The sequence below is a fragment of the Sapajus apella genome, unplaced genomic scaffold (assembly GCF_009761245.1).
Source record: "Sapajus apella isolate SASKATOON/1434 unplaced genomic scaffold, GSC_monkey_1.0 scaffold100, whole genome shotgun sequence".
Classification (NCBI taxonomy): domain Eukaryota; kingdom Metazoa; phylum Chordata; class Mammalia; order Primates; family Cebidae; genus Sapajus; species Sapajus apella.
In genome coordinates, this window is record NW_022437040.1 from 5,883,215 (window position 1) to 5,907,142 (window position 23,928).

General features: G+C 43.0%; 2 protein-coding genes across 4 annotated transcripts in view; one reads left to right on the forward strand and one right to left on the reverse strand.

Annotated features, from left to right (window-relative positions):
* NET1 (neuroepithelial cell transforming 1) overlaps nucleotides 1–3,510 on the reverse strand; it is a 47,768-nt gene extending 44,258 nt beyond the window's left edge. The window contains exon 1 of one of the 3 annotated variants that reach the window (XM_032258220.1): nucleotides 3,287–3,510. In XM_032258220.1, the coding sequence (XP_032114111.1) occupies nucleotides 3,287–3,414 (128 nt within the window). In that variant the 5' untranslated portion in view covers nucleotides 3,415–3,510. Of the gene's footprint in view, nucleotides 1–2,507; nucleotides 2,633–3,286 lie in introns of those variants that run through there. The other 2 variants (XM_032258223.1, XM_032258221.1) reach the window with 2 other exon arrangements.
* Nucleotides 3,511–10,744: 7,234 nt separating this feature from the next.
* Nucleotides 10,745–22,903, forward strand: TUBAL3 (tubulin alpha like 3). The gene is made up of 4 exons (XM_032258224.1): nucleotides 10,745–10,794; nucleotides 14,444–14,687; nucleotides 20,179–20,331; nucleotides 21,167–22,903. The coding sequence occupies exons 1-4, from the start codon at nucleotides 10,792–10,794 to the stop codon at nucleotides 22,105–22,107; spliced, it is 1,341 nt and encodes a 446-aa protein (XP_032114115.1). The 5' UTR covers nucleotides 10,745–10,791; the 3' UTR covers nucleotides 22,108–22,903.
* The last annotated feature ends 1,025 nt before the right edge of the window (nucleotides 22,904–23,928 follow it).

Below are 23,928 nucleotides of genomic sequence, written 5' to 3' on the forward strand. Positions count from 1 at the left end.
CTGAAAATAAAGTGATACTAAGTGGGGCAGGGAAATGCTGGGTAGAGGAGGGCGTGGTCCCTCAATAGGGCTCCATTCCCAGACCAGGGCCCATGGACCTAGGCGAGGACAGGTATTTCTGTTTTCCTACCCAAATGTTGCATTTCGTAGGACCACTCTGGCCCACCATGCCCCCATCCTGTGCCTATAAACCCCCCTGGAGACCCTGGAAGGCAGACACACAGGCAGCTGGATGTCGAGAGGTATGCACCGACATAGCATACCAGCATGCCGGCAGGCCATTGAGCTGCAGAACGATGCAGAGTTTGGCCAGGGAGGTTGGAGGAGAATTGGGCAACCTGACTCCAAGAGGAAAACCAACTTGCTTCTGGCTCCCCCATCTGCTGAGAGCTACACTTCTACTCCATAAAATCTTGCACTCACTCTCCAAGTCCACATGTGATCTGATTCTTTCAGTACTTCAAGGCAAGAACCCCAGGATATAGAAAGACCTCTGTCCTTGCAATAAGGCAGGTCTAATTGAGCTGATGAACACAAGCCACCTATAGATGGCTAAGCTAAAAGAGTACCCTGTAACACACGCCCACTGGGGCTTCAGCTGTAAACATACACGCCCAGACACCCCCATGGGGCTGGAGTCCTACTGCCTGCTCATCTATTTGTTCCCCGAGGTTTGAACAGCAGGGCACTGAATCAGCGCGCATACCCCCAGCGCATGCCCTGCAAGGGGGACAAGGGAACTTTTCCCACTTCGAAAGAAATTAATTTACAACAGCATCAAAAAGAACAAAATACTCAGGAATACAGTTAGGAAAATTTGCAAAACTATACCCTAAAAATTACAAAACACTGTTGAAAATAATTAAAGATCTAAATAATTGGAAAAACATCCCCTGTCCATGGATCAGACTACTTAACTCTGTGTAGAGGGGAATACATCTGAAAATGATCTACAAGATGTAATGCAATCCCTATCAGAATCCCATTGGATTCCTTTGTAAAAATTGATAAGCTGATTCTAAAATTCACATAGAATTGCAGGAGACCCAGGATAGTCACAACAATCTTGAGAAAAAAGAACAAAGTAGGAGGACTCATATTTCCCAATTTCAAAACTTATTCTACAAAGCAACAGTGATCATACAGTAATGGTAATGGCACAGGGGTATTGCAGTGAAACTTCTCTTCACCAGTCCCACTGCCAGCTATCAGATTTGAACAGTCATGGTTTTTTCATTTAGACTACTGCAGACTGATTTCCTACCAATCCACCTTCTAAACTTGGAAATTTTCATTTGGTATACACAGCTGGATCCACAAATCTCCTGAAATTTTTATGTATATGAGCACGTTTTTGGGGGATAGTTTTCACAAAATATGAATGGTGAGATGACTCCAAAATGTTGCTTATTTTTCTCATGGAAGACAAACTGATCTTTTAAAATGCAAATACGTCACGCCATTGGCTTGTTTAAAGCCTTTCAGTATTTCTCCATTACCGTGAAGATAAAACCCAAACTCTGTGATGGCATACAAGGCCCCTTCCTGATGTGGCTTTTACCTCTTTAGCATAATCTCTCATGACTACCTCCTCCTTATCGCTATATTGGTCTCCCTCCTCTGTACAACTAGTATTATTAACATAGTAATAAAACAATATACACCCAGAGCTCATCAGACCCATTTGCTTCAGGGCCTTTCTACACGCTTCTTCTCTGCCTGAAATCACCCATTTACATCTGTTCTCTAAACTGGTCCTCAAAGACTCAGGGACTGCAATAGGAAATCATTTCCTGTTCTCTCCAGTCAGGATTAAGTGTGCTCTCTAATGTACTGCATTCTGTGTACACCACTACAATAATTCTTTTTTTTTTTTTTTTTTTTAAGATGGGGTTTCACCATGATGGCCAGGCTGGTCTTGAACTCCTGACCTCAGGTGATCCACCCACCTCAGCCTCCCAAAGTGCTAGGATTACAGGCATGAGCCACCACGCCCAGCTTACAATAATTCTTAAAACACGTTATAATAATTAACCTACTTATCTTTCTTCCCCACTAGATTATGAATCTTAAATAGTAAGAATAGTATTTTCCATTTCCATATTCCTAGTGTTGGCACTCACATTATTTCCTGAACAAACCGCACATTCTCTTCTCGACCTGTTGCAAACCACTCTAAGTTCGATATTCTAACCACTCTTGGAAACCATCTACAATCAATACTCTCTTTTCATTACCAAATTGAATTTCAATTCCTCATCTAGCCTAATCCTCGTCTTATTTTTACCTAATCCTTTTATTTGACTTATCAATAACACCTGACACCTGCTCCCCACGTCCTCTTTCTTGAAATCCTTTCCCCATTTGGCCTCCTGGATCCTATTCTCACTTGATTTCTTCCTCCTAACTCACCAGCTGCCCCCGAGCATTATTTTCAGTACCTAGGCTTTTAAACGCTGGGAGAGCCTCAGGGTTTGGTCCTCAAACCCTTCGTCCGCCATACTCACAGTCTAAGACGACTTTCGATTTCAAGTCTTGCTGACAATTCCCAAATGTATAACTGATTTACATAGGTGGGTTCGCTTTGCGAAATTTCACTGAGCCAAACACGAGTCATACAGTCTCACTTCAATGTGTACTTCCACAAAAGTAAAAAGAAAAAACACGAAACTGGTTGTGATGAACTCTCCAATAGGCACCTCATGACCCATATCCCGAAGCCAACTCATCCCCTAGCCTTTTCTTGCTCGGGACGTGGAAGCCCACTCTCGTGATGCTCCATGACAGATTCGGTCTGAGCAAAGGTATCTGGGAACGCCAGCCTACAGCCAGTTGTGTGTGGAGAACAGAACCATTGTGGCTTTTCCCGTCTCCCCTGAGAAGCAGTCAGGAGCAGAGGAGACTCAAGCCAGTCCCTTTCCCACCGGGCAGGGAAATCGCAATTTGGGGTTTCAGGACCCACCTCAGTCCAAGCCCAGGCACACTGTCACTCAGGCTTGTGTCACCCTTCCCTCCAGCGGCCCAGGTACCCCCGACACACACGCTGCAGTCACCTCCCCCATTCCCCCCCCGACCTCCCAGCGGCCCTCACCACCCCCACACCCAACTCCCGGCCGGGCCTCACCTCGCCCCTGCCCTCGCCTCCCCCACACTCACCTCCCCTTCGGCCCTCCCCTCCCCCACACTCGCCTCCCCCTCGGCCCTCCCCTCCCCCACACTCCCCCCCCCCCCGGCCTTCCCCCCCCCCCACTCACCTCCCGTCCGGCCTTCCCCTCCCCCCACTCACCTCCCGTCCGGCTCCGGCCCCGAGGTGTCGGCTGAAGGCCCCGCCGCTCCCTCCGTGCTGAGCCCAGAGGCCCGGCGGCTTCGCCTCCGTGGCCGAGGCTGCTTCTGAGCCGCCAGCCCGGGCTCCATGGCACGGAGGAGGGGGTGGAGCGGTGGCCGGGTGCCCGGGAGACCGGCAGGGACGGGCACGATGCCCGCCAGCCTCTGCCAGGCAGAAAGCGCCTGTCAGCGCACAGACGCCGCCACCGCCGTCATCCGGGGATTTGAAAATGGCGGCTGCGCAGGGATCAGCCAATCAGTGAGTGCGCAGCGGTTCCTAGGAGACGTGAAGTCCCGCCCCTCCGTCCCTCCGCCCCTACCGGGATCTACCTGCCACGAAAAAAATCTAGGAAAACTTGCCCTTAACTCTTGACCGCATCCCTGAGTCCCCAAGGTCCGGTTCCTCCTTCATTGTCCATTAGGACTTTCACAACAGGCCAAGGCAAATAGACTGGAAGCATTTTAAGTCACCAGTTCTTTCTTAGCATTTGGGGAGAAGGGAGATTGAAAGTAATGACCTGTAAACAAGGCTCGTTTATTGGCCATATGCACACTAAATTCCAATTACCAAAGATTATGCAAGTGTGTTTCCCAGGGCTGTCTCTAGGAAACCAGCAAAATCTAATTATGAGCCCTCATGTCTTCCAGTAAGGAAGACACAGTCTCTCCCTAGCAAAACAGAATGAAGTGACTTCATCCTCTGCTTGTAAAAAGTCAGCAAAAGACACAACATAAAGGACCACCTCAAGTAAAAAAACATTGTTAAATCACACATTCTTTGATTTTAAATATTGCTTAATATGTGTCAAAGACTTTAAAAATAGCTTCTCCTTTGGCACTGTAATTCCACTTCTAGAAATTTATCCTAAAAAATAAAATTATATAAACATGAAGCTATTAATGACGTTGTTTATAATATAAAAATTTAAGAAATCCTAAATCAACAATGATAGGGAAATGGCTACTTCAGCTCATCTACTGAGAAGAATATTTTCAGGCAACAAAAATGAAGTGTGCATTGTGTAATAGAATGGTATACTGTAATTTGAAATAAAAACATGAAGTATAGAGGTAAATTCATTATATTCAAAGTTATGAATGACAAGAGATTATACAAAGGAAAAAGATAAAGTCAATGTATTAAAATGTCTCTAAATGGTTAGACTTTTGGTATTCAAAATTTTTATTTTTATTTTTTGCATTTAATTTTTTTTAAAATAAGAACATACTGAACTTGCAGTACCTTTTATAATATGAGGGAAAAATGTTTTAATTTTGAAAAGAGTAAGAAATTAGTAAGATGACCTTAGTCAAGAGCCACTTCTGTTCTACCTTCCCCATCCCTCTCCAAAAATTAAAGAAGAAAGTATTGCTTTGTAGCATTAGAGTGTAAGAATACAGAAATGTTCTTAATATTTGGGGAGTTCGTCTCCACCCAGACAGAGCTTCATAGGATGCAGATATTTAGATTTGGAGCAAAAATAAACCTGAAAGAGCAATGCCTCAAGTCAGATCCCAAGTGGCTAACTGGGCCTAAATTTTAAACAGAGCCAAGGGCTATCTGCTGACTAGAGGTCACACCTGCTCTCACTCAACCACACGCCTTTGGGATTGCCACAGTTTACCCGAATTGACCAATCAGAGCTCATCAGAACTCATCTGTTTTTTTTTTTCCCCATTTATTTATTTTATTGCATTTTAGGTTTTGGGGTACATGTGAAGAACATGCAAAATTGTTGCACAGGTACACACGTGGCAGTGTGATTTGCTGCCTTCCTCCCCATCACCTACATCTGGCATCTCTCCCCTTGCTATCTCTCCCCAGCTCCCCACCCCCTACCGTCCCTCCCCTATTTCCCCCCAACTGACCCCAGTGTGTAGTGCTCCCCTCCCTGTGTCCATGTGTTCTCATTAGAACTCATCTGTTTTAACCAGTCAGGGCTCAGCTGTATCACCCAATCTGATCTGAGCAAGTTTGACTCTTTCATTTGCATAAACATATCTCATTGGAAACCTGGGCAAGGACTTTTCTATAAAAGCCAAATCCTCCCCTTGTTCTCCAGAATCACCTTGCTTTTACCCCGAAGGCTCTGCTGGCTGTATCTCCCTGGTTTGCAAACTTCACAGGAATAAAGTCTCTGTTCTCCAAATTTCTTTTCAGAGAACTTTTGTTTACAAGATAGGACCATGTGACTCGCTGACATTTGGTCTTCTTACCCACAGAAACTGCAGTTTCATATTAATCATTTCAACATACTTCAGTGAGATATTCAGAATTCAGGGTCTGTTCTCAGCGTTGCAGGTCCTGAAACTGGTTTTGATCGTGTAATCAGAGGTGGTCAGTTCTTTGGTAACTTGCAATAATTACTCACAAAGTGATAGATACTGCAGTATGTTGATGTGGGGATTCCAGTGGTGGGGGTGGGTACGTCTTTCCAGTGACCTGAATACTATTGTTTTATGCAGAGCAACTGTTTCCAGTTTCATTCTTTGAGAACTTATGATTTTGTTTATTCACAAGGAGATTTATTAAATTCCTGCTATAAGATGCCAGGATCTGTGTTTTAGACATTAGGGAAATAAGGAATAGAAGACAAATTTTGATCAGAAAACTGCCAGGTACCATAGAAGAAGAACAAAGAAAAGTGACTGCTCTGAGGGTTGGTCATTGAAGACCTGGGAAAGGCTGGTGACATTGGTCGATCCTACGAGATCAACTTTCTGGCGTCTGAATGCCACTGTCCCCACATTCTACATCTTACACTCTATAGAAGAGCAGTTCCAAAACCATGACAGATGTTCTCTGAAACCTCTCTACTCAGCTCCACACAAATCATCCTTCTCCCTTAAATATTCATCAGGACAGGGTTTGAGGAAATTGTTTAGATTTCACCTCTCATATATATATATATAAAATCAGACTCCAGATCTCCCTCTCTGAGAAGATTATTATAACTTGACTGGAGCAAAGTGTTACTCAAACTTCTTCAACCATGGATTTGCAAAACAAATATTCTTTTGGAGAACTTTCTCAAAGATTATTTCCAAAACCTTCAGCCCTATGTGATGACACCAGTCTTTTTGCAGGTTGATATTAAATATATTCAACAATCAATAAATTAATGTAAATTATTATGTAAATCAATAATTTTAAAATCTATTTTCTTTCATTGTCTAAGTAAATCAAACTATTTTTGCAAAACTGCTTACCAGGTTGTGTATATATATGAGTAGAAAGTATTCATCAAAACATTCTATTAATTTCCAAATTATTTGCTGATTTTGATGTGATCTTTTGTTTGCCATCACTACCACTAGGTAAATGATTTTCCTTTGGTCTGTAGGCTCCCATAGAAAAATGTAGTAAATTTGCGAACAATGACTTCCCATTAGAAAACTAGCAGCTTGGGCTGGGCGCGGCGGCTCACGCCTGTAATCCCAGCACTTTGGGAGGCCGAGGCGGGTGGATCACAAGGTCAAGAGATGGAGACCATCCTGGTCAACATGGTGAAACCCCGTCTCTACTAAAAATACAAAAAATTAGCTGGGCATGGTGGCACGTGCCTGCAATCCCTGCTACTCAGGAGGCTGAGGCAGGAGAATTGCCTGAACCCAGGAGGCAGAGGTTGCGGTGAGCTGAGATGGCGCCATTGCACTCCAGCCTGGGTAACATGAGTGAAACTCCGTCTCAAAAAAAAAAAAAAAAAAAAAAGAAAACTAGTAGCTTTCATAACTAGAGAATTTCTCTTTGCATCAACGTTTTTCTTTTTAGTCTGAATCTTCTCATAGCTTCTCATGGACTAACAGCAATTACATTCAGGAGAGTGAATGTATGTGTATGCGCATATACATATATTTATATAAAGAATGTTATAATAAAGTCTGAAATTTTTAAAAATATATTTTATATATCTACCATTGATTAATTTATAAAACCGTTAATTAGACTAATTTTTAATTGGGTCAAACATAATCGTTCCTGCCAAATGAAAGGGAGTGTAGTTCAATAGTTAAGCACGTGGACTGCATGGCCATCCTGACAAGCAGAAGCGTACTCACGGGCACAGTAGGGTGGATTATTTGAAATCAGGTTTGTCATCCCTTAAAATCTATCACTGTGTGTATATGTAGTGTGGGGAGAGGTTGTTTCATTTGCTGCCTCTATCTATCTGTCTATATCTATCTATCTGTCAATCAATCAATCAATCAATATCTATGAATCATTTATTTACCATGTTGGTTTACTCTTAGGTATTCCAATGAGGAAAATTCCAAAATGTAGCTTTTGAGCTTCGAGAAAAAGCATGAAACTTGAGATTCAATATGTGTGGCCAGAGAAGGTGCTATTAATCCAAAGTCGACTGTGATTCGTTTTTCTTAATGCTTAGACTATCTTCCTGGTGACATTGCAGGTCTAAAAAACTGACTTATATTAGTAGTGGGAGAGGCAAATAGAGGAGGAAGGAGAAAGGGGTTTCCACGCAATGGTCGGGGACAGAGAGGATGGCAGAGGACAGTGACCTGGCTGTGGTGGTGAGGCTGCCAACAAAGAATTACCAAAGAGAATTTCGGAAATGTCAGAATGCCAGGATGTCAATCAGAATTATTGCTCAGAGTCGGATAATCTGTTTTTTAACTTTTTTTTTTTTTTTAGCTTAGAAGGTTTTGTCTCATTACTTAGACAGTGAATTGACTGGCTCACATTGAAAAATACTTACAAAAGGAACTTCTTTATTTTTATTTTTTGAGACAGAGTTTCCCTCTTGTTGCCCAGGCTGGAGTGCAATGGCCTGGCCTTGGCTCGCTGCAACCTCTGCCTCTCAGGTTCAAGTGATTCTCCTGCCTTATCCTCCACAGTAGCTGGGATTATAGGCATCCACTACCATGACTGGCTAATTTTTTGTATTTTTAGTAGAGATGGGGTTTCACCATGTTGGTCAGGCTGGTCTTGAACTTCTGACCTCAGGTGATCCGCCCACCTCAGCTTCCCAAAGTGCTGGGATTACAGGCGTGAGCCACTGCGCCTGGCCAAGAAAGGAACATTGAACAAGGAAATCCTGAGTATAAATACCACACTTTTGTCCCTTGGACATTTTTTAATTCTCAGGACCTACGGTGGGCACCAAGTATGTCAGAGCCAGCAGTGTGTGTGTGATTTATTTCAATGAATAGGTTAGTGTGAGTGTGGGACTGTAAAGTCTGGAAGCAGTAGGGCAGGCTGGCAGGCTGGAAACTCCTGGTAACAGCTAAAGCTGAAACTAAGGGTGCCGTGAAATTTCCTCCTCAGCGAAATCTTCACTTTGCTCTTATCGTCTTTCAACTGATTGGATGAGGCCCACTCACTAATGTGATGTCCTTTACTTTAAGTCAAAGTTGACTGGAGACACTCACCACACCTCCATAATGCCTGCATAGCAATACCCAGATTGTGTTAGATTGGGTAACTGGGTGCCACAGCCTAGCCAAGTTGACACAAAAAACTATCACCCCAGAAGGCCTCTTCAGGCTTGAAATTCTAGTTATTATCACTTGAGGAAGCTTTTTTCTTAAAGACCTAGTCTTTTTTTTTAAAAAAATAGGAATTACTAAAAGATAACATGCATTCTTAAAATTAATCTACAAAAGAGATTTTTCTAGTTTACTTCTAATTCCTGTGTAAATATGAGTTAATTATAGCCCCAAGTAAGGTTGACAATTTTTAAAAGTCAATGAGAGATACTGAGTGCACCAGTGGACTAGAAATGAGATACTCAAATTATCTGAGTTTTCCCTCCTCTTGTTCCAAACTGAAAATATCTGGGACCAATGAAAGAATATTTGATACAACAACAACATAAATGTCATTCTGATTTTATAAAATGGAACTGGCTTATTTTTTCCTTTTATTATAATGGAACTACCAGGATGCTAAACATTTAGGGAGTTATTGACAGAGACAGAGAGGATTGACCTTATGGAGATCAAAATGAGAGAAAGTATAATTTGTAAGTTCTGGAGAAAACAGCTGAAGGACACTACAAGGTGCTCTCAAAGTCATAAGGAAGAACTGGTAGAAACCAAGATTCTTGAGTAACAGACATTTTATTTTGATTACTGAATAATAAAACTGTTACTGTGCTAAAATAACATGTCATCAATTCAAAAGAAGATCAGGAAGAAAAGAGAGCTTAGAAAATGGAGACAAGCAGAAAGCTCAAAATAAAATAGTACTCTATATCTAAACCCAACTATATTAGTTATTGTATTAAATGTAATGAACTGAATTCTCCAATTCAAATATAAAAATAGAAAAAATTCAATTATATCATGCATACAAAGAACACATCCCAAATAGGAGAATATGGAAAGGTTTTAAATTTCTAAGAATGTAAAAAGATGGGAAAATACCATCATTCGAATGTGAACCAAAAAAACTCTATCAAAGTAGTAATATTAATATTCGATCATAAAAATTTTAAGGTAAAAATTATTAATGTAGCTAAAGAGGGTCATTTAAAAACAAAAAAATTTAAAGTTTTTGAAAATCTGATAATTTAAAATTTATATGCTCTTCAGAACACAGCCTCAAAATATATAAAGCAAAAATTGCCAGAAAAAGAAATAATGGTCAAATTCAAGTTATAATGAAAAATTTTAACACATCTTTTGAAATCATTGCTACTCAAATTTGGACTACATAATATAGCTGTTTGACTTAATAGACAGATTGATGGAATGATCGATATATCTAAAACACTGCATCCAACAAATGCAGCATGTGCATTCTTTTCAATGCTCATGGAACATTTTCAAAAATTGACTGTGTAGTAGAATATAAAGGAAGTTTTAGCAAATATATAAGAAGAAAAATCAGTTAAGATGTGTTATCCGATCCTAGTGCAATTAATAAAAAATAACATAAGTATATATTATGCACGATAAAAGTTCAAAAAATAATAATAATAAAAACATAGAAAATTCCTCTATGTTTGGATGAGGGACATGAATAGGGCATATAGAAGTAAAAAGGACACTGTCTTGGTTTGCTCCATGTATTCAGGGATTGTTTAAATTTGTTTGAGAAGATATTCACGTAGTGCTCATGCAGTAGAAAAAGCTGCTTTACTGTAGTAGCAAATTTCACTCACACTCTTTCCTTTTTCCATGCCAATGCTAAGTAAATTCTTAACCCAAAAGGGGATTTTTAAAAGACACATGTTCTTTTCAACATAAGTATAAGTTGGATGCAGATTTGGATAAGCTCTCAGTAGTTCATCTGTAGTTGTGTACAAACTTCATCCCAGGTTGTTCAGGCCCAACTCAGCTACTCAGGGACCAGATAACTAAAAAACTAAAAGGAAGCTGTTCTGCTTTAAGTGAAGAACGCTCCAGCCCTCAGGTGGAGTTATTTCCGGGCCTTGTGATAAAGCTCAGCTGGGAGGCTCCTCAGTCATTACTACAGAGCAGGAGGGGCCCGTTCTCATCAGCATGGTAAGTGGCTACATGCCTGTGCGTTGCTCTAGGAAATTTTACTAATCATATTTGGGCCTTTTCTCACAGCAAACAATTCTTGATAAAATTGCAATGCCAGACAAGAAATTTGTACAGAAACATTTGCTTCTGTCAACATCCGTGTAGATGCTTTGGGGTCAGATGTGGGCAGGCTGTCATCTGTTCCTCTGCAGTGTTGCTTCTTTCAAGGTATTCGTAGTATTTCACTGCCACTAATTGAAGCACTGAAGCAGAAATCTCTCCTTCTCTTAGTTTCACCTTTGTTTTAGGCCCAGAGTGCTGATTTTTCTTTAATAATTGCTTCACCTTTAGTTATGCTGTTAAGAGTTTCTGAGGACTTCAGTCTTAGGTAACCATTGTTAGCCTCATAAATGCCTGGCAGGGTAAAGTGCACAGACATCTTCTTTTCCTTCCGTGAGTTTAGTTCTTTGGCACCACAATGACTAGAATAACTTACAATAATTCTGTTTGGGGACTACCTTTCAGATCCACTTCCCCTTTATTTTCTTCTGTGCTAGTTTTTCAGTATCTTTGAATTTTTATTTCTTCGATGGAAGCAACATTTCAAACTGCTTCATCTTTGATTTCTCACCCCATTGGCCTCTCTGTCCAACCTTTTACAAATGTTTAAATTGTTTTGCTTTTTAAAATTATGCCTTTCAACATGAGAGAGACTTGTGATAACAGCATATTCTGTATCTTGACTATCAATGTCAGCGTTCTGGGTGTGATTTTGTATGATGATCTTGCAAGATATTTCCGCTGGGGGAAATGGGTAGGGGAAACAAGGGATCTTCCTACAAGATCTCAACTGTTAATGTTGAGATCCCTGTAGATTGATACGCAGTTACTCCTTACAACTGCGTGTCGGTCTACAGAGAGCTCAACATTAACAGTTTAATTAAGAGTTATGCTGTTCTAGTAATTCAAATAATCCTTATAGCAGCATTTAATAATGTACTATGACCTGTCAGTTCTGACATTCAGTGGGCATTTTATCATCATCTATTTTATAGTGTGACTAATATTTTAATAGAGAATTTGGAAAAAAGGGAGAGGCTTAAGAGAAGAATAAGGCGAAGATAGTCTTCTATACTTTTGGACAGAGGATGCTTGTTAGGCCAGGCTATTCATGCTGAGTTCAAAAAGAACAGCATCACCCTGCTTTCTGAGTTGCTTGAACAGACCATGTGAAGAGGGACAATCTTTTTTCAATGTTAGTGATTGTTTTTACTGTGAATATTGTGAACAAATACCACATGTACACCTGAATTTTCCTTGTCACTGTAGCACAGGACTGGGTGGTAGCCAGTGGAGAAGGCAGAGAAAAGTAAGAGGTTTTAATGATGTAGAAACAATGTTTCACCCTCTTTTTAAAAAAATTTTTAACTTAAATTTAGAGAGCCAAGTTTTGAACAGATCACAGCAGCTAATGTATTTACAGCACTTTAAGTCCGACAGCTGAGAGGAATACGACTGAGGGTATCTGAAGTCTGCTTAGAACAGAATGTGCTGTTCTGAGCGGTGGAATATTAGCTGGTCCTAAGCAAAGTGCTTTCTAAATTAAGTTAATTAAGTTTGATGCCTTTGTCAGAAGAGACTGTTAGTTGCTCAGAAAAGAAACAAGATGGAAGCCCTACTAAGTTAGTGAACTTGAATTGGTCATGAAGCAAAGAGGGCTGTGTTATGCCTTGTGAATTACCGAGACAAAGTACAAAGGTTTGATGCCATTGGACATGAGCAGAGTCCAAGTCAGATTGCAGGGGTGTGGCCGGCCAGAGCCTTCTCCCTACTTCCCTCTGACTTGTGGTCTCTGTGGACTAGTGGTCCTCAACCTTTTTAGCACCAGGAACCAATCTCGTTGAACACAATTTTTCCATGGAGTCGGCGGTGGGGGATGGTTTCTGGGTGAAACTGTTCTGCCTCAGATCATCAGGCATTACAGTGCTTAGATTCTCATAAGAAGCACACAACCTAGATCCCTTGCATGCACAGTTCACAATAGGTTTAGTGCTCCTATGGGAATCTAATGCGGCTGCTGGTCTGACGGGAGACAGAGCTTAGCCAGTGATGCTCACTCACCTGCCGCCCACCTCCTGCTGAGAAGCCTGGGGATTAGGGACCCCTGTGTAGACCACAGGTCGGGATTGACAGGAGGCCTGAGGTATTTCAGTAGTAGAATCTCAGGCTTTGAGGCAGTGTAGACATGAACAAAGGAAGGGGTTCCCCTCAGCTTATCTGTTCAAACAGCTCAAAGGGTCCTGATGATGCAGAAGACTGGAGGGTCTCCCTCTGTAAGACTGTTTCAGTGCCGCTGTCAATCAAACCACAGCAATATTAAGATCAGCGATTGCTATCACCTTAGGCTTTTTAGGATTTAGCTTTTTCTTTCCCTCTCTTAAAAGAATAGATCATTGTCTGTTTAAATTAACAGAATAGTTGTTAGCCTTTAAAAAAAGATGATTTAAAAGTGGGATGGGGGAGTGTGAACGCTGATGAAGGTGGAAGAAATAGTAAAGTTTAGACAAGAAAATAAAATCACTAGCCAAATATAACTAGATTTAGTATCTTGATGCATTTTCTTTTAGATTTTTTATGCCTATTTTTGAAGATATTTGACATTATCCTCTACATACAATTACGTATCTTATATGCTTTTGATTTAATATGTTATCATAAGCGTTTCCCATGTCATAAATCTTTTTTTTGGGTGAACATTTAAGGGCTGCATAACATGCTATTGCATTGATCTACCATCCTTTAAATGCCCAGCAATCTGCGAATGGTTAGATTAAGTAAATTGGTTTTGGTTTTCATGCTTATGAATTATGATGCTGTGAATGCCATCAGCCTGCATCTTTGCATTTTAGAGTCTTTTCTTTAGTAATTTGTTTGTTTATGTCATTTGCCCATCTAGTGGATGTCTCATGTTTATTTTAGAAAGTTGATACACATAAAAATCAATTTTTATCTCTATATATTTATTATAAAGCTTTTACATTTTGGAGTTGTTAAAAACATTGCATTTGCCTTATAAAATTTCCCACTAGTTTTAAGTTTAGTGTGTATATCCATCCTTATTCAGAGTGCACATGGATGGTAAAGATAACATTTTAAATTTATCTGCAATGAGTTTTAGTACCTGACAAGGCTCTATATTGATTTTGGTTTTCTTTCTTTCCAAAAACTAGCTAATTTTCTTTCTAGGCAAGTCCAGCTGATATGTATAACTAAACACACACACACACACACACACACACACACACACACACACACACACACACATCTCACCTATATTAAACGAATAAAGTGAAAGCAGTTATATTTTGATTTGCGTTGTAAGTGTCTGTGTGTATGTCTTAATTCCAAGCTTAGTGCAGAGTAGGTGCTTAATTTATATTGTTAATAAGCATTTTAATGGAATTTAAATCCCTATGTAATTGTCTCTGAAGCTTAGCTGTACTCTGGCTCCTCATTTCCATGAAACACTTTTGATAATCCTTATTACACATTCCTCTGTGTCCTTAAGTGAGCTTGGTTTCTGCCATTTGTAACCGGAAGTGCTGAATAGCAGATCTCCTGTTGTCTAAACGCCTGCTCAGTTCCAACTCCCCATGGCTTATTTCAGAGGGAGTGCCTTTCCATCCACATCGGTCAAGCTGGCATCCAGATTGGGGATGCTTGCTGGGAGCTCTATTGCCTGGAACATGGAATCCAGCCAGACGGAGTTGTTCTTGACAGTCATCAGAATCAGCTGGAAAATGCGAAAACGGAGCACACAAATGCATCTTTCGATACCTTCTTCCGGGAGATAAGAGCTGGGAAGCATGTGCCTAGGGCACTCTTCGTGGACTTGGAGCCAACTGTTATAGGTACCATAAACGTCGCATTCTAGTATACTTAACTGGAGCCACACTCAAAGAAATCAAGCGGATGGGATGATCAGATTATACGGTCCATCTGAATGAAATCACATGGACCTTTCCCAAATGTAGAGGCTTACTCAATGGCCATTTAGGGTGATTAACGTGACAAACACACCTAAAGGGAAGACTAGTTTAGCCTTTATCAATTTTAATTTTAATTAATTAATTAATTAGTTTTGACACGGAGTCACTCAGGCTGGAGTGCAATGGCACAATCTTGGCTCACTGCAACCACCTCCTCCTGGGTTCAAGCGATTCTCCTGCCTCAGCCTCCGAGTAGCTGAGACTACAGGCATGCACCATCATGCCTGGCTAATTTTTGTATTTTTAGTAGAGATGGGGTTTCACCATGTTGGCCAGCCTGCTCTTGAATTCCTGACCTCAACCTACCTGCCTTGGCCCCCCAAAGTATTGGGATTACAGGCGTGAGCCACTGCGCTTGGCCTAGTTTAGCCTTCTTTACCTATGTGATGAAATGAATTAAGACCTGCTAATTGATCCACACATGGATTGTAACAGAACACTAAGTCTTTTCTTGGGTTCAAGAGCCATTTGCTAGAAGGCACTGGCAAAGAATCGGAAAGTTTTTCGATAGCTACTTAAAAAGAGTTGAATATTTGAAAAGGATCCCAAAGAACAAGAAGCAAATATATACTCTAGTTATGGGAAAAACAGTACAATTTTATGATTACTAATGATATACTTCATAATATGTCATGCCAAAACTCTTAAAATGGAGCTAGAAAAATACAGGAGAGAGGGGCTCTTACTGACTTAAGAGCAAAGCTAGAGATTGGGGTAGATTTACGTTTCCTATTGTACATCCTTTGTTCGTGTGTAATAAACTTCGCCTACACTTAGTGGTTTTTTATGTTTTACTTTTTGAGATGGAGTTTCACTCTTGTTGCCCAGGCTGGAGTGCAGTGATGCAGTCTTGGCTCACTGCAAGTTCCACCTCCTGGGTACAAGGGATTCTCCTGCCTCAGCCTCCCCAGTAGCTGTGATTACAGGCACCTGCCACCACGCCCAGCTAATTTTTTTTTTTTTTTGTATTTTTCGTAGAGACAGGGTTTCACCATGTTGGCCAGGCTGGTTTTGAACTCCTGACCTCAGTTGATCCACCCGCCTCAGCGTCCTGAAGTGCTGGGATTACAGGCATGAGCCACTGTGCCCGGCCCTACATGTAGTGGTGTAAGGCAATAATAATTACTGGTTTGAATCTACAATTTGGGTGGGGCTCAGAGGCAACAGCTCCCCTCTGCTCCGTGTGGTACTAGCTAGGAAGGCTCAAGTGGGAGCTGGGGCATCACTTTGAAAGTCACTCATTTCCATCGATGGCCCCTGGGGGCTGGCTGTTGGCTGAGAGGTAGTGGGAGGGGTGGAGAAAAGGAGAGGCTGATGAATTCAAGGTCATGATAAGAGGGAATTGAATACAACCCCATAAACACTTCAGCTGGGTGACGGGAGTTCTAAGATGAATAACTGCTGATTTTTGCCTTTGATGTGAAGATGCTGTTGCCTGCCTTGGTCAGCTGGGACGGCTGTATCAGAACACCACAGACCCAGTGGCTTAGACCACAGTTGTTGATTTCTCACAGTTCTGGAGGCTGAAAATCTGAGACCAGGGTGCCTGGTGTTTGGCTTCTGGTGAAGTCTGTCTTCCCGGCTTGCAGATGGCCGCCTTTTCACTGTATCCCCATATGGCAGAGAAATAGCCTGTGTCTCTTCTTATAAGGGCCCTAATTCCATAATGAAGTCATTACCTTTATGACCTAGTTACCCACAAAGACTCACCTCCAGATACCATCGCATTGGGGATTAGGGATTCAACACATGAATTTTGGGGGGACACAGCCATTTAGCCCACAGCAGCTGTTCTTTACCAGTTGAGGACCTGCCCAGGTATGTTCCTCTAATTCTTTCAGCACTCTGTCAGGAGACACTATTATCCTCAATTTATAGATGAGGAATTTCAGAAATCTTGGGGAGGTCAAGGAACTTCTTAAGATCACTGAGCTATTAGAGTAGAGCTGGGTTTGGTCCCAGGTTTGCCTTCTTATTAAATCTATTGCCTTTTAACAGAAAAGTAGCCTAATCTAGTGAAGAAGAAAATATAAATAGTTACAACAACACTGTTTAAGTGGAGTCATATAAAATTGCCAGTGTATGACTATTTTTTAACCTAAAAAATTAATTTTATTATATATGATATAACTTAATGGAACTTTCTACAAAAGGAATGTCCAATAATTTGGCCTCCCTTAGGCTACATTGGAAGAAGAAGAATTGTTTTGGGCCACACATAAAATATACTCACACTAACATAGCTGATGAACTAAAAAAAAAATTGCAAAACAATCTCATAATGTTTTAAGAACGTTTATGAATTTGCGTGGGGCTGCGTTCAGAGCTGTCCTGGGCTGCATGCGGCCTGTGCACTGTGGGTTAGACAAGCTTGCTCAGCAAGGCAGAAGGAATGAATAACCAGGGAGTCATGAAATATGTTTGCTTGCTTGTTTTTTAGAGAGAGAGGTGAGGTCTTGCTCTGTCACCCAGGCTGGAGTGCAGTGGTGTGATCTTGGCTCACTGCAACCTCTGCCTCCCAGGTTCAAGAGATTCTCCTGCTTCAGCCTCCTGAGTAGCTGGGATTACAGGCACACGACAGGCCCAGATAATTTTGTATTTTTAGTAGATATGGGGTTTCACTGTATTGGCTAGGTTGGTCTTGAACTCCTGACCTCCAATAATCCACCTGTCTCAGCCTCCCAAAGTGCTGGGATTATAGACGTGAGCCACCGCGTCTGGCCAATTTTTTGTTTTTTTAGAGATAGGGTCTCACTATATTGCCCAAGCTAGTTTCAAATTTCTGACTTCAAATGATCCTCTTACCTTGGGCTCCCAAAGTGCTGGGATTCCAGGCATGGGCCACCACACACAGCCTCACACACCCTCTCATGAAGGGTCAGCATTTGCAAATTCAGAGCCACGAAGGAATGCCGCAAGTGTAACCAGGAGTTCACCGTGGCCAGACATAGGTGAGCAGGAGCGCAAATTGGGGGATGAGGCTGGGAAGCTGGTCCGGGGCAGGCTCAAGGGTGAAGTTAGGACAAAGTAAGGAAGTTGTGGTCAGAGAAAGGAATTTGCGAGTTTAAGATTTTGGAAGCGGGAGAGTTCTGAGTGATGATGGAAGTGGAGGGCAGCTGAATGACACTGTAGTTAAGGAAGCTAAGGAGCTGTCATATAATTGTTCAAAACTATTGAAGCCTCTGAGGATATTGATTAAGGGCACCATGCTGGGTACTGAAGCCCCTGGGAAACCTGTGCCCGGGAAGTTAGAATGGAAGGCTTGGTTACTTATGAATGGCAGGTGCAACCACTAACCTCTGAGAGAATGGATTTTATGGAAAAAAACGTATGAACATATTGACCCTCAAGATCCTGATTCAACTTTGTCATGAAGAAGGAAGCTTCTGTAAATTACTTCCCCAGTCGGAATTTAGCCTTACAGCTTCAGATGAGAAGGAAATAGTCCACACAGAAATACACGTTCACTTATAGCTTGTTTATAAATGTATCTTTTAAACATCTTAGCTCTGGGGGAGGCTTGTATGTAAGCTAGTTAAACGTTATTTAAACTCAAATTTAATAAATATTATTTGAGAGGTTGCAAAATTGGAATTTAGAAATTCATGCACAGGAAGGCGAGGTGAATTGAAAGAACGATCTTGCTCTGATTAAATAGAAACACAATGCGTCTCTCCTTAGGCTGTGAGCTTCTAGGACTGGCTTGGCTATCTGGTGCCAAGGCTGTGGTGTATAATGAGGTAAATCTGCATAAATGCATGTCATGAAGCCAGTTCCGTCATTCTTCCTTATAATTGTTGTTGTTATATGGGCCATGCGTTGTGCCTTATGTTCTCATAACAGCTCACTGGGGTAGGTCTTGTTATAATCCTTATTTATGAGCTAAAATCACTGACTAAGTAACTTCTCTCTAGCTTAGTGAGGAAGGCAAGATAGGAACCCAGGAAACTGATTCTTGAAACATGCATTTAACTACTAAGCAATGCAGTATCCCGCGGTAACCAGGGCAGCGGTCCCAAAGCCTGCTTAGCCCTGAAACACTGCTGCTTAATCATCAGGAATAATGCTATTTGAGTAATTCTAAGGTGCAGAGTAGGGCATGCTGCCCAGGGTTTTAGAAGGCAGTGAGACCTGGCAAGGGTTGCCCTCAGTTGTACTGGATACTGCCAACATCTTAACGCCAATTTCCCTGCGTCATGCATTTATGCCCATGGCATTTGGGTCGTGTGGGCATTTGAGTTCGCCATCCTTCCCTGTTAAATCCTCTTTTAAAGTGGATTTAAAAGATGGATATGCCTTTCTTTTTAAAAACTTATTTTATTTTATTTTCCTTTTTTTGAGAAGGAGTTTCACTCTTATTGCCCAGGCTGGAGTGCAATGGGGTGATCTCCTCTCACTGTAACCTCTGCCTCCCAGGTTCAAGTCATTCTTCTGCCTCAGCCTCCCGAGTAGCTGGGATTACAGGTGCCCACCACCATGCCTGGCTAATTTCCTGTATTTTTAGTAGCGGCAGAGTTTCACCATGTTGGCCAGGCTGGTCTCAAACTCCTGACCTCAGGTGATCCACCTGCCTCAGCCTCCCAAAGTGCTGGGATTATAGGCATGAGCCACCGCACCCTGGTTATGCCTTTCTGTGTGATTTTCCAGCACGCAGTTGGCTATTTGTAGATAAAAATACTTGACTCAAAATGCCAATGTGTTGTAGGGTGGGCAGTGGATTGAAGAGTGTCCCCCCAAATTCATATCCACCTGGAACCCCAGAATGTGACTTTATTTGGAGACAGGGTCTTTGTTGATGTGATCGGTTAAAATGAGTCCTCCTGGATTAGGGAGGACGAATGTTGAAGAATTGTGTCCTTATCAGGAGAGCACAGACACACATACAGGGGAAAAGCTTGTGTGCCAGAGGCAGAGATGGGAAGGGGTAGCTAGGAGCCAAGGAGATCTAAGAATTGTGAGTCACCAGGAGCCAGGGGAGGCATTTGGGCTGGGCTCCCCGGGGCCTCCAGCAGGAACCAGCCTCCCAGCGCCTCGGTGTACACTTCTGGCCTCCGGAGCTGTTAGGAAGTAAATTCCTCTTAAGCCACGACGTTTGCTGTCATTGGTTATGGCAGACCTGGGAAACTAATCAGGGGTGCATGGTGGAAAAACATACTTTCCATGTATATGTAAAGAATTCCACCCTTTCCTGGACTAAGACAGGCTAATTCAGCACCATCTGAATTCCATTCCTGGACCACAGCATTGAGAGAAAGCACGGGGGTCATCAGGTCCAGGGAGGGCCCAGGAGGACTAGCGGAAGGTGGACGGCTGAATTGCACTGACTGCCCTGACCTCCTTTGGCCCTCTGCAGATGGGATCCGGACAGGAGAGCGCCGTTCACTCTTCCACCCAGAGCAGCTCCTGAGCAGAAAGGAGGATGCTGCCAGCAACTACGCGCGGGGTCGTTACTCTGTGGGGTCGGAGGTCATCGACCTTGTGCTGGAGAGGACCCGGAAGCTGGCAAGTGGCTCCCCTTCTCCTCCAAGGGGGCTGTGCCTGGGGCATGTGGGGTCCTGTGGCAGAATTGACCAGCATTATCTGCTGTCACCATTGCCACCAACCCTCTCTCCCTGGGCGTTGGCCTGGGTGCTCGGAACTGGGGAGGGGCCCTCATCTTGGCTTTGATTAACCCTTGTTAGTAGGAAGGGGACAGAAACCTTTACTCTTACTCAGGGTCCTCTGATCACCTGATCATCCTTGCTTCTCCTAACACAGGGTTTATCTTGTAATGAGAGACACACTCTCACGCACTCTAAAACCTGTCGTCATTTTCCAAGAGCAACTGCTGCTTATGAAGTTAGCAAGAGGCACACCCTACCTGGAGTTGCGTGACTGTAACTCCTCTTTAAGGGCCTGAGTCTGGAGACCCTTTGCTGAATAAGGGTTTTGGTGTTTGGCATATTTGTTTGCTCCTACAATGCCTTTTACGCCAGCATGCCAGATGGAGCATAGAAGTGGGGGGAATGTTATTTTGCTCCAGTGTTTTGCCATTTTCTTTGTTATGGATAAAGGCCTTGCTTGCGATCACATACAGATAGACACGCAGGGGACAGTGAAAGACAGGTGGCTATTTGTGCTCTGCTTGTAGCAAAGCTCTGAAGGGCTTTGCCTACTCCAGAAGTACCCCTGAGAGTATTTCGAAACAGCTGTGTTTGTTGTGGAGTTAATAATGGCAAAGGAGTCCTTTCTGGAAGTCTGTGTTTTGGGGAAACCTCCTGGGTCCTGTCACCACCGTCCAGTTCACCGCTTCTGGATTTGTTCAGCCGAATTCTCACATCCTGTTTACTTTCTTCAGGCAGAACAGTGTGGTGAACTTCAGGGATTTTTGATTTTCCGAAGCTTTGGAGGGGGCACTGGTTCGGGGTTTACATCTCTTTTAATGGAGCGGCTCACGGGAGAATATAGCAAAAAGACGAAATTGGAGTTCTCGGTTTACCCAGCCCCCAGGGTCTCCACTGCCGTGGTGGAGCCTTATAACTCTGTCCTCACCATCCACTCCACCACAGAGCACGCGGACTGTACCTTTATGGTGGACAATGAGGCTGTCTATGATATATGCCATCACAGACTCGGTGTTGAACGTCCCTCTTACGCCAGCATCAATAGACTGATGGTTCAGGCAGTATCTTCCATCACTGCCCCCCTCCGGTTTGAAGGGCCCTTGAATGTGGACCTAATTGAATTCCAGACCAACCTAGTACCTTACCCGAGAATACATTTCCCCATCACCACCTTTGCCCCTATTGTCTCTGCTGACAAAGCCTACCATGAGCGGTTCTCCGTGTCAGACATCACCACTGCTTGCTTTGAGTCCTCCAACCAGCTGGTCAAGTGTGACCCTCGGCTTGGGAAGTACATGGCCTGCTGCCTACTCTACAGAGGGGATGTGGTCCCTAGGGAAGCGAATGCAGCAATCGCAGCCATGAAGGCGAGGCAGTCTGTTCAGTTTGTAGATTGGTGTCCAACGGGTTTCAAGGTGGGCTTCAACAATCGGCCGCCCACGGTGATGCCAGGTGGGGACCTGGCCAAAGCCCACCAGGCCCTCTGCATGCTGAGCAACACGACGGCGATCGTGGAGGCCTGGGCCCGCCTGGACCACAAGTTTGACCTCATGTATGCCAAGAGGGCATTTTTGCACTGGTACATCAGAGAAGGCATGGAAGAAGCGGAATTCTTGGAGGCCAGGGAAGACCTGGCGGCCCTGGAGAGGGATTATGAGGAAGCGGGGCAGAGTTTCTGATGCATGTGTGATGGGTGCAAATGAACGTCAAGCTAAAACGGCATGTTTTCTTTTCAAGCTGTTATATGCTTAGTGGGTAATTCCCCTGATGAGAAGAAAAATGAAATCAAATCAGGCAAGAGTCTAGGTTCCACATGAAATTAAGTGGGTCAGTACCAACCATGAACGCATTATTCCCAGGTCTACTGGTACTAGTCAGCTCTGCTTCCCGGGAGCCTTCGGAAGCTTCGAGTCCTTTGAACTGCTGGGTCACTTCTAGGTGGGGTTTTTTGTTTAACCAAGAGACTATGAAACCCTGAAGTTCATCCTTTTTCTTTCTGGTACCTGAAGTATGAAACAGCACATGTTGATTACAAAGGTTTTTTCCCCTATATTTTTATACTGATTGAATCATAAATATTTTCAGTATGATTCTTTTTCTTCTTTTAAATATGTACCCAAAGGGATCAGTTTGCTTGTTATGTAAACAAACTACAGTCTTTCTAAAACTTGAATTTGGGTGTCCCGCAGGTCAGAGGTGAAAGCCATCTCTTCCACTTCCCTGTCCTGGAAGTGCTGTTCTCAAAGTATTACCGGCCTAACTGTGCCAGAGTCACTGCAGAAGTTTCCTAAAAATGCAGATTGTTGAGCTTCTCTATGGACTTGCTAAGCTGGAGAGGCTGTGTCCTAAGGATTTGCGATTTACAAAAACACTCAATGGAATTAATTTTTGGTACTGAATAGTTCCATTTGAGAAAATAATTTACTCTGGACAAAGCTATAAATGCATTAAAACCACTGGCGAGATTTTAAGTAACCGCAATGTTTACTTTCACTGATTCTTGGAATGAAGGCGACATAGATGCTGCAGAGGCGCTGGGTCGGGCTCAGCTGTTGCTCTTGGACGGATGGTAGACAGTCCTCACGAGCCACGTCCGTCTGCGCTGTTTAACCTGTCAGCCCTCGCCCCCCAGCTGTACTGACTCTTCACTTCAACTGGGCACAGGCTTTTGGCTCAGGTGGACGTCGGAAGGTAGGAGGCACGGAAGCCTTGGCTGGAGGTATGAAGTTGTGTATCTGTTTTGAGACTTCTCAAACTACAAGGCTACTACCTTTTTGCTTGTGCACTTGGACTCAAAAACTGACCCTCTGTGTGTGTGTGTGTGTGTGTGTGTGTGTGTGTGTGTGTAAGATCTATTTTTTTTAGAGTGTTTACAGGTTCTCAGCAACATTGAGTGAAAAGTATAACCCTCCATTTTTGACGGTTCCTTGGGAGATTCTCTTACATACTAAAGTCCCTCCCCTGAGATGTGGCCTTTAAGGGTGGCACTCAAACAATGTACCCTTTTGCCTGCTTTCAGTTGAAACCATTCTCACCATGGAGGCCAGTGACCACCATTTGGTGGAGATGACATTTAGCCCCTCTTCAGTGCCAGAAGGGTGTTTTCCCCCAGCGCAGACAGCTCTCACTGAGTTTTGTTCAGTCCCCAGGTCTCTAAGTGTCTGGCTGTGTCCCCGTTGGACTCCACTTCCAAACATCACTCCAAGGGCTCAGCTTCTGCTCACACAAAACTGCGTTCTGGGGTTCTGTTTGGAGACAGAGCCTGTTAATCAAGCTGTGCCGGGATTCCTGGTGTGGCAACAGGGAAAGGACCATGACTCTCCTTTTCATGTCTCTGACTTGCTGTGATCAAACACTTGGAGGAAAGATTACTTTGTCCAAACGAAAGGAATGATTTGCTCAACATTAGTGTTTCTTCACTATATCCAATATAGACCGATGGTGTCTACAGCTGGCTCTTTATTGAAGTGAGAAGAAAACTGTTACCGAGCCAAAGGGCT